The sequence below is a fragment of the Benincasa hispida genome, chromosome 8, assembly GCF_027475165.1.
Source record: "Benincasa hispida cultivar pf3 chromosome 8, pf3_genome.v1.1, whole genome shotgun sequence".
Lineage (NCBI taxonomy): Eukaryota > Viridiplantae > Streptophyta > Magnoliopsida > Cucurbitales > Cucurbitaceae > Benincasa > Benincasa hispida.
Genome location: NC_143485.1, coordinates 27,820,728 through 27,831,761, shown reverse-complemented (window position 1 = coordinate 27,831,761; position 11,034 = coordinate 27,820,728). Strand labels below are relative to the sequence as shown.

At 33.9% G+C, this 11,034-nt stretch overlaps 1 protein-coding gene across 3 annotated transcripts; it reads right to left on the bottom strand.

The window, feature by feature from the left end:
• Positions 1-6,710: 6,710 nt before the first annotated feature.
• On the bottom strand, positions 6,711-10,641 carry CPR1 (F-box and associated interaction domains-containing protein). Of its 3 annotated transcripts, none has more exons than XM_039038421.2 (3): positions 9,378-10,641; positions 9,117-9,192; positions 6,711-7,436 (listed from the first exon to the last, which is right to left on the bottom strand). In XM_039038421.2, exons 1-2 carry the CDS (start codon positions 10,559-10,561, stop codon positions 9,153-9,155), a joined length of 1,224 nt encoding a protein of 407 aa, XP_038894349.1. In that variant the 5' UTR covers positions 10,562-10,641; the 3' UTR covers positions 6,711-7,436; positions 9,117-9,152. The 3 variants fall into 3 exon arrangements, with proteins under 3 accessions (XP_038894349.1, XP_038894348.1, XP_090172967.1); XM_090316841.1 differs by lacking the exon at positions 6,711-7,436 and adding an exon at positions 8,584-8,883; XM_039038420.2 differs by having other exon boundaries at positions 6,711-9,192.
• Between the last annotated feature and the right edge of the window lie 393 nt (positions 10,642-11,034).

Below are 11,034 nucleotides of genomic sequence, written 5' to 3'. Positions count from 1 at the left end.
CTTATACATTCAAACCTATGTGGTCCGATGAATGTTAAAACTCGATGAGGATATCAGTACTTCGTTAGTTTTATTGATGATTACTCTCGATATGGCTATATTTACTTAATCAGTCACAAGTCTGAAACTCTTGAAAAGTTCAAAGAATTTAAGGCTGAGACTAAAAATCAGTTAAGTAAAAGAATTAAAACACTTCGATCTGATCGAGGTAGTGAGTATATGGATTTGTAATTCCAGAACTATCTAGTAGATCATGGAATTCAATCCCAACTCACAGCACCTGGAACACTACAACAAAACAGTCTTGTAGAAAGAAGAAATCGAACCTTGTTGGACATGGTTCGGTCCATGATGAGTTATGCTTTATTATCTCAATCCTTTTGGGGGAATGCAGTACAGACTACAGTTTATATTCTGAACGTTGTTCCGTCAAAAAGTGTTTCAAAAATACCATATGAATTATGGAAAGGACGGAAAGCAAGTTTACATTTCCGTATCTGGGGTTGTCCAACACACGTGTTGGTACAGAATTCTAAGAAATTGGAATCACGTTCGAAATTGTGCCTATTTTTAGGATATCCCATAGAAACAAAAGAAGGATAATTTTATGATCCCCAAGAAGATAAAGTGTCTGTATCGACAAATGCAACGTTCTTGGAAGAGGATCATATTAAAAATCATCTACCTCACAGTAAACTAATATTGCAAGAACTGTCTAAAGATACTACAGAAAGATCAACAAGAGTTGTTGATCAAGCTGGTCCATCAACAACGGTTGTTGTCCCATCACGTCTATCCCAAGAGTTGGGAATGCCTCGTCGTAGTGGGAGGGTTATTCAACAACCTGAACGCTACATGGATTTAACAGAAACTCAAAACATCATACAAGATGATGGTTTAGAGGATCCATTAACCTTTAAGAAGGCAATGGAAGATGTTGACTGGGAACAATGGATAAAAGCCATGGATGATGAAATGGAGTCTATGTACTTCAACTCAGTCTGGGAACTTGTAGATCAACCACAAGGTGTTACACCTATAGGTTTTAAGTGGATCTTCAAGAGAAAACGAGACCAAACTGGCAAGATACAGACCTATAAAGTCAGACTCGTGGCAAAGGGTTTTACCCAAAGAAAATGAGTTGATTATGAAGAAACTTTTTCTCCTCTTGCCATGATCAAATCAATAAGAATACTTCTTGCCATTGCTACATATTATGACTATGAGATATGGAAAATGGATGTCAAGACAACTTTTCTGAATGACTGTCTTGATGAAAGTATTTTTATGTCTCAACCAGAGGGGTTCGTTGAAAAAAGACAGGAACAGAAAGTCTATAAGCTTAATTGATCCATTTATGGGTTGAAACAACTGTCTAGATCCTGAAATATAAGATTTGATACTACGATAAAATCTTATGGTTTTGAACAGAACATTGACGAACCTTGTGTATATAAGAAGATAGTCTACAGCATTCTTCGTTCTATATGTTGATGATATCTTGTTCATTGGGGATGAGACAAGTTTTCTTGCTGATGTAAAAAAGATGGTTATCAACACAGTTCTAAATGAAATGTTTGGGTGATGCTCAGTATGTTCTAGGAATACAGATCTTTCGAAATTGAAAGAATAGAACATTGGCACTATCTCAGGCATCTTATATTGATAAGATGTTGTCAAGGTATAATATGCAAAATTCTAAGAAAGGTTTATTACCTTTCAGGCATGGAATTCATTTTTCCAAGGAATAATGTCCTAAGACACCTCAAGAGATTGAGGAGATGAACAGAATTCCATATGTATCTACAGTTGGGAGTTTGATATACGCTATGTTGTGTACACGTCCTGACATATGTTTTGTAGTCGGAATCATCAGCAAGTTCCATTCCAATCCTATACACGGTCATTGGACCGCTATAAAAAATATCCTTAAGTATCTAAGAAGAACGAGGGACTATATGCTTGTGTATGGACCTAAAGATTTGATCCTTACAGGATACACTGATTCTAATTTTTAGACTGACGCAGATTCTAGGAAATCTACCTCAGGATCAGTTTTCACTCTTAACGAAGGAGCTATAGTTTGGAGAAGCATCAAGCAAAGTTGTATCGCTAACTCCACCATGGAAGTGAAATACGTGGCTGCATGTAAATCTGCTAAGGAAGCAGTATGGCTATGCAAATTCTTAGCTGATTTGGAAGTTGTTCCAAATATGCACCTGCCTATCACACTGTATTATGATAACAGTGGTGCATTTCCAACTCAAAGGAACCTAATAGTCACAAACGTAGAAAACACATTGAAAGAAAATACCATCTCATCTGGGAGATTGTACACAGAGGAGATGTGAGCGTCACAAAGATAGCTTCTGAAGATAACCTTGTTGATCCATTCACCAAGGCTCTCTCGGCTAAAGTTTTCGAGGGCCACCTAGTTGGACTAGGATTCCGAGTAGTGTAATCTAGAGCAAGTGGAAGAATGTCTATGCTATTATAGATGCCCTAGTTTATTGTTTTTTCTCATTAGTATCTCAACATTATATTGTATATATTTATTCTCATTGGAGTTTTAGTCCAAGTGGAAGATTGTTGGGAATGTCTTAGAACTCGCAGTTCGTGTTAAACATTCCATTTATCAATAATAATGACTTATTGATTTTGCATCTTATTATGAAAATCCAATAAACGCATCCTTGGCTATAGTTTGAATGCTGTAACTTTATGTAGTAACATAAACAATCAAGTTGACAATATATAGCCAAAATGGTCTAATAAGTATATGGATGAAATTGGGTATCTCATCCTAGTAACACTATTGGATGGGGCCCACTCTGTAGTTGTTATAAGAAGTTGTAAAGTGCTACAAATGATGTGATCCACAAATCGTTCATGTTGAGACATGTGAGTTGGGGCATCCTATGCAATGAGTTTGCATATAGACTGGACCACGAAAATAGTCACTTTTCTTTATAACGACCGTTTACTGTTAAAACTGATTATTTCATTTATTATGTAACCTAGGTTAACTCGATCTTAATCCTGAGCTAGCTATGAACTCCTGTTTGTTCGGGATTATCCTTTGATCTGCAAACGATGAGAGTAGTCCAGCAACACTACTCAACAAGCTTACCATTTTGGGGATAAGATGGGATGAATAGTTGGGGACATACCTTTGCAAGATGGAATTCACTCCTACCTTATTTAGGGTTAGTAGATATGTTGTTCTCTTAAGTACTGATTTCAGGTCTTGAACAATCGAGGCCTCGCCTTCTCATGATAGAGAAAGGATTTGATTCATAGAGATTATGAATAAGAATTGTTCATTAGAGGGTTAGTAGGAACTTAAAGAACAAGATGTATTCATAGGGGTAAGACGATATTTTTGACCTAGCTGTGTTTATAAACAACTTGTGAAGGATCGACTTACTGATTTTGGTTGTTAAGTGAACATAATATATCTACAGTAAGGGGAGTTCAACTATGGGCTATAGTGGAGTGTCCCATTAGTTAATGAATGGGGGTTAAATCGAACTAATGAGTTTAGCCAATCAATCTCGAATCGTTGGAGTCCCATGATCTGTAGGTCTGCGAGGTTCCCTACTAGCTCGTAAATGGATAAGTTTTAGAGTAGCTTGAGAAATTAATTTGAAACATTCAAATGAAATGGAAGAGGAGAATATATATTTAAATATGATTTAAGCATATGAAGATGATTATTGTGCAAAAATTAATTTAATATTAAATATTAAATTAATTAATTTTTTAAATTAATTTTAGAAAATAGTTTTTCAGTTTTATTAATCAAAATGGTTTTAAAATCAAAATTTGATTTTAAAAGGAAAATTGAAAATCGATTTTGCATGGTACAAATGGAAAATGTTGTTTTTCCATTATCATCTTCATCATGCTCACACAAACCTCATCTCCTTCTCTTCATTAATACTCCAAGCATGAGCTATAAGCCATGCAATTAACTTCTTTGCATGTTCATCTGAAATAAATAAAGAAGTTTGGAGTGATTTGAAGAGAGCTAATATAGAAATTTTGAGAGAAAATCTCTGTGAGAAGAAAGAGTTCTTCCAATTGGGCTGCTGTGAGTTCTTCACTGTTCTTCATCGATTCAAACTGTTCTTGAGTCCCACAACTCTATCTAAAGCTCTAAGGGGATAGTGGGGAAGATCTTGAGGTGGTTCACGGTGATCTTTGGTGAAGACTGCTGCTGTACAATTAAGTTCTTGGAGAGTTATTCAAAGGTATGATCTTAAAACCCTCTTTTTAGAAAAGCATGTTTTAGTTTCTGCCAAAATTAGTGAATTTGAATGTTTTGGATCCTTGATACTTCCGCTGCATGTTATTTAACTCTTTCATTCTCTAACCAAACCACCGCCATTTTTCTCTCCGAAATCGACTCTTCCACCAATAGTGACAGCACTTCCAATTTCAATTCTATCTTTCACCCCTTGCTCCGTTGGGCGTGGCTCCCTCTCCTTCTACCAAAACATCACCACCTGCTTCAACTTCGACTCTTCTCCACCGACTTCACTTATTACTCCTTTGGAGCCATGAGTGATCACTCTAGTTCCATCTTCTTCTATCTCAACTACTCTGAGATAGGCTCCATCGCCGACCTCAATCCCTAGCAATGTGCTATCGTGTATAGAATCACTGTCACTAAACTATCATTGCAACCATAATTTCCTCCACCCTACTACTTTAAATGCTGTTAGTATGTCTTCCCTCTACTATTTTAAGGAAGCCATGGGTGGAAAGAAGAAGATTGGGAGAGGGTCGCTCAAGTCTTTTTTTTTTAAAAAAAAAAATTAACTCGCATTGTGTGTGTGTTCAAATATGATATTTGATTGTATAAAATTTTCAAATTAAAAAAATCAAAATGCACAAACATAAAATAAGTTGAAAAAAATATTAAAAAATAAAAAAAATGGTTTAGTTTTGATATTTGAAGAAAAAATAACAATATAATTTTATGATTTAAAACCTGAGAGATATTTTAGGAGAAAATAAAAATCTATCATAAAAGAAACATGCAAAGGAACATATTAGTTACACTGTAATTTGAATGAGGGTTTTGTAGATAAAAGGTAAATCCTTATGATGTGATATTTACGTGACCTATAAATATACTGGAATTAGTCTCTAAACTACATCCAACAAATACTTTTTCTTGTTCTAGACCCAAAATATCAGTTTAGAAAGTGAGACCTGGACTGATATAGTACTTTATCTAAATAATTGCAATCATAATCATGAAGGAAAAAACCAATTTAGATTGAAGTATGAAAAATCTCAATTAAAAACCATCAATTAAAATTACTAACTAATTATGATGTGGTGTTGTTGTCAATTTTGGAGATCTCGTGGAGAAACAAACAATATTCGACGATGGTACTCCTTTCTTGATCAAATATGTTAATGTAGGTTTAAGACTCTCAAGGCAAACTGGTTAATACCAACATCGTCCATATTCTTGGCCTTTGGAAAGAAGAGACTTTGCAACTTGAACTCTTGATTGATGGTCAATTAAGTTGAGTATTTCATCTATGTACCGGTGGATTTGATCCATTAAGTCAAGAAAAAATAAAATCAGTAAAAAAAATGTAAATTCAAAGATTAAATAAAATAAATTTTGAAAGTGAAGATAAGATAAAATATGATATTTGAAAAATGAAAAAGATTACTTTCGATTTTTAAAATTCAAGAAGTGTAGAGATAATCTAGGAGAAAATCAAGATTCATGTTAAAAATCTGCAAAGGTGATAATTTGTTACATAACTAAAAATGTAGAGTGTATTTGTTATAAATTTGATGAAATTTGTATTTTGCTATTCTTCTCCACGGAATCCTTAAAAACAAAATTTGATTCAAAATTTTAAAATAAGACTAACTAATAAAAATAAGATGTATTCTAATATTTCACATTTAAATAAAATTTAATAAAAGATATTCATAAAAACAACTTTAAAAAAGTATGATTTAGTTAGGATTAACAGAAAATCTAATATAAATATAAAAAGTTAGTTAGAAAAATTAATATAATATAAGATTTGAAAATTCAAAATAAGTTAATCATAAAAATAATTTAAAAAACAAATGATTTAGTTAAGATTAAGAGAAAGTATGGTATAGATATAAAAAGTCGGTTTTGGAAATGATTTAGAAAAATTCAAACTAGTTTTTTGAAGATAGAATATCGTGGAGATAAAGATTTCAAAATTTTCAAATTAAATCACGAAATTTATTGCTTGGAAAGAGGCACTTAGTTCCCAATGAAAATCTCAAAAGAAATCAATAGAGTATATTATAAATTTAATTACATGTAGTTCGTTATTTCTCTAAATGAAAGTTCAATTAATTTTCCCTTGTTCTGTTTTAGGTAGTTAGAATTTTCTTTGAAATACACCATAATCTTAGGAATTTGGTAGTGGGGTACTTTTATCCATTATTAAATTTTAAAATAGCATTAGAATTTGTCGATTGCCTATTATAACTAAAAAAACTTCCTTGGTCATTTTTTGAAAACACTATCTTATTTTGGTATGTCCAGCCATTCCAGATGTCGACATTTGTATAAAATGGCCAAAAGAAGAATTTCATTTGAATAAATGACCAACTTTTAAATTTTGTGAGTGTTACTTTCAAATCAATAGAACTCTTATTACATGCCTAAAACTCATAAAATTTAAAGTAACTCATGAACCAACTCAATTCATAAAATTTCATTTATTTGAACCAAATCCAACGTAAATGAGTCAATAATCCAATTCGTTTGGATTAGATTGGATTTATCGGGTTTTTTTTAGCATCCCTATCTTTACATATTTCAAAAAGTCTGTATTGAAATCTCAAAGGATTAATTGAAGGTTGCAAAATACATTTAACACAGCCCTCAATCTGTAATTTTCAAAAACTTCTTAGAACTTCTTGGACGTCAATTGGTTGATCATTGGTGTTGATGAACTTCATGTAGATTTCTTCTGTCTACCAAATCTCTAATATAATGATGATATAACTCAATATGCTTTGACCGAGCATGAAAGACAAGATCTTTGGTGATTGTACTGGTTGGCATATTATCACAGAAGTTTATTGTTGGCATCTCTGAGGATTTTCCTTAACCAAACCGCTTCACAAGCAGCTTCAATTACAGTTGTACATTCTACTTCGGGCCTTCGACTGAAGATAAAGTTACAGTTTGTTGCTTTCTTGAACTCCAAGATGGAATATATTAGAACCCAAACAGAACACATAACTTGAAGTACTTTGCGAGCAAATCTGCCCAATCATTGTCAGCATAGTCAACCAACTCCTACTCTTGATTTGAAAGTAGCTTCAACGGGTGATCTTGCAGGTGTTGATGTTAAATTCTCAGAGCCTTGTTGCCAATCAACATCTCGAATATTTTTATCTTGCCACAAAGTCTGGAAAAGAAAATTCTTCGAATCCCATTAAAAAAAAATAAAGCTCATATTTTGCAATGTAGTGGTAGATGTGAACACTAACTCTAAATTCGTTAACTTTTTTAGTTCAAGATGTTAATAGATTTTTTTTTAATAAAATTAAAAAAAATAGAAGAGGAAATAGTTAAAGTTGATTTTTCACCAATCAAAATTAAAAATTAACAACATTTAATCCCCAAACACACCTACAAAAAACCATGCTTCCTACAAATAGTTTAGTATTCATAAAAAATCTACTCCACCATTTGGCATTCAAAAATCTTTACACCCTATGAAATTTCAAGTTTTCCTCAAGAGAAAATAAGAACATATAGTATCAAAATCAACAAATCTATAACCTTTACTACTATTTGGCATCTATCGCAATGGATCGGTTTTGTTACTTGCAAAGACATTGTATTTTTGTTATCTCAACTCACTGTCTCACAGTAGCCAATGATAATAAAAAATCTCCCTAAACGTGCAGAAAAAGTTACCAGTAAAACTCAGTTTGAAAAACTGAGAGCTAATGAGATATTAATAGTAGTAGTAGTAATAATTATAATAATAATAATAAACCCAACTGAAACTATGGGTACAGCATCCTTAAATGTAGGAAGTGCAGAAAAAGTTACCAGTAAAACTCAGTTTGAAAAACTGAGAGCTAATGAGATATTAATAGTAGTAGTAGTAATAATTATAATAATAATAATAAACCCAACTGAAACTATGGGTACAGCATCCTTAAATGTAGAAAGTGCAACCAATTTATGGCCAACTAAATAGGAGATCTGCATTGAGAGTATCTAAGCAAAAAGACTGGAATGTGGAGCCTCAAAGAAATGCACTTAGTAGTCTTTCAAAGTGTATCTGCATTTTAGCTATCTAGGACAATTTCCAAAATATGAGTCGAAAAGTAACCCGACCCAAGCCCATGAAAGAATTTTAGAAAACTCTATAGAGGTCCCTTCATATAAGGAGAAAAAGAAGATTGGAAGACCTTTGAAGTTACAGGAGGGAGAGAGGACTAAAGGACTAAAACTTTTGGAGGACTAACAACTTCCTTGACTCAAAGATAGAGAATAGAAAGAGTGAACCACTATACTAACACAAACTAATACACATAAAGTTTGATTCAATGAATTAAATTTCTTTGAAAATCTTGTCTTGATACATTTTATTTATTTACAAACCGGAAATAGTCACCATTAACAATATATATCACAAGAGCCCAAATCACAACAAAACTATCAATTCCACAAACTACACAAGTCAGCTACTTAATACAGTATAACCACCTGTAGAGGATGTGATAAGAGTATGTAAAGATCTTTCATTCAACCTAAAAACTCAGAGTGGTGCGGTGAGAATCTGTTTTGACGCCTTATGCATCGAGATGTTGCCATCCACCATATTTATATCTTTCTACCTTCAAAATGATGATCGTATGTGTAATAGAATATAGCACCCCATCATCAACTCTCAGTTTTAACCATGAAGGAATCCATAAAATTCAATTTTGTGATAAAAACTAAGGCCCCTTTTGGTTAGATAAGAAATTCCTTTTTAGCTCTTTGTTTTCAAGAGTAAAATTTTGTGAGGCTAAGCAAAGTGTAAACTCTATTTCAAATTTTTAGGAAAAAGAAAAAGAAAAAGAAATACCCATTTCCACTCCCGCAGTTGCTCTTCTCTTTTTGTCTATAACACCAATTTGAACCCTTCTGACAAGAAATCATCCCTGAAAGAAACAAATCGAAATCATGCTCCACATCATTTCTCCATAAAGTTTATCAAAAGTAACTAGCCAGAACATGCACAGAGAAACATTTGTATAACGATAAAGAAAATCAAGAGGCAGATTGAAGTATTGATCTGTAAAATGTAAAGGCAGAAATGCTTTCAAACAAAGTATATAATGATAACCTCTTCTCTTCGAGGATCTTCTTTACAGTATTTTCCCTGTAAGTATCAACTGAAATAAGGCTTTCCACTAATGTTTCAGCATCAAAGCTATGAGGCAGCCCATCAATCACAGCATCATGCACTTTTTGAGTATGAAGATCATACCAAATGAGCTTTCTACGATTATGAAGTAGAAGAACTTTACAGCCAGTCTTAGAATAAGACAATGGTTTCACAGACTTAATGGAACCAACAAAATCAACTTGAGAAACAGTCAGTAATTTCATCCACGATTCCTTAACTCCATACTCCTTCATCACCCAAACCTCAAAGCGAATTCGATCAAAATTTGCAAGCAAACAGAGACACCCACCTAAAACATCCACATGAATTTCACATTGGCTATCAGTAAGCTCTGGCAATGGAATCTCTTGAAATTTATCAGTTCCAAGATCAAAAGCCACCACTAAGTCAGCTGACCCCATCCCCAAATTCCGAGACACAACCCAATGTAAAGCACTATTGACAAAAACCCCCATTTTCGTGTTATACCGCAGAATGTAAGTCATACTTTCAATCGGCATCCAACAAAACTTTCTCATACTAAAAACCTTAACATGTGAATCAAAATCCAGAGGGTCTTCTAATCCAATAAACTGCGAAATTTTCAAGAGTTTAAAGTCATCGTGAACAGAATCAAACCCGAACCCGTAAGACTCAATGGCGAAGCGAAGAACGCCATCACGGAGACGCTCCGAGGGCAGAGACGGCAATATACGGTACTTCCTCGTGGATGGATTCCAGAGAGCGATATCTTCAGCAACGTTACAGATACACAATATGCCATTACAAGATCCCCAAATATTAATTCGACTACCGTAACACATCAGAGGGTGAATAAGCTCAACGGCGGGGTCAAACAGATCGAGATCAACGGAGAAGAGATCAGAATTCTTTCGGATAATGAGATGGCAATGAACTTGAGAGTCGATTGATTTCTTCATATGAAGATTGACGAAATTAGAGCAATCGATGAGGCGTTTCCATATCTTTGAGACTTGCCTGAAGCGTAAAAGAGCCTTAGCCGGTAATCGCCAGATTATATCGACGACAAGGTCCAGAGGTATGTCTGCCATGGCTGGCGAAAGTACTGGGGATGCGAACATCTTTTCACTCCATGGATTAGGGTTTTCCAGTTGTTCCATAAACCTAAAAGCCAACTTCAACCGTTAATTGTTCATTGTTTGGTCTTCCTTTAGCAGATTTTTATTTTTATTTTTTTCTACTTGCACTACTTCTTATAATGGTATTTACCGAACTCTGCCAAGTGTCATGCGAATCAAGTGCGGGTTCCACACCAATGCCATTTCCAACGAGGATGATAATATCATAACCATATAAGAAAGGTTTTTTTTTTTTTTTTTTTTTTTTTTTTTTTTTTGTATGGATGATCTCATTTGGGAGGTCTAAATGAAAAATAGCTCTATGTAGAAAAGTAATGGAAGGTGGCCTTTTGCTGACATTATCTACGTGTGATTTTACCGTTTCACCTTTGAGATGCATCCTGCGCGCCTGCCAACTTAATCTCGATAATTCGTCACATGATCCTCGATGCACGATCACTCAATACCTAGATGCATGGTCACTCTATACGACTGCAATCAATACATGCATATTC

Coding starts and splice junctions, on each gene's coding strand:
- CPR1 (XM_039038420.2), bottom strand. CDS start 10,561: ATGGAACAACTGGAAAACCCTAATCCATGGAGTGAAAAGATGTTCGCA. Junction 9,193..9,377: donor AAGATCCTCGAAGAGAAGAG/GTTATCATTATA, acceptor TGTTTCTTTCAG/GGATGATTTCTTGTCAGAAG.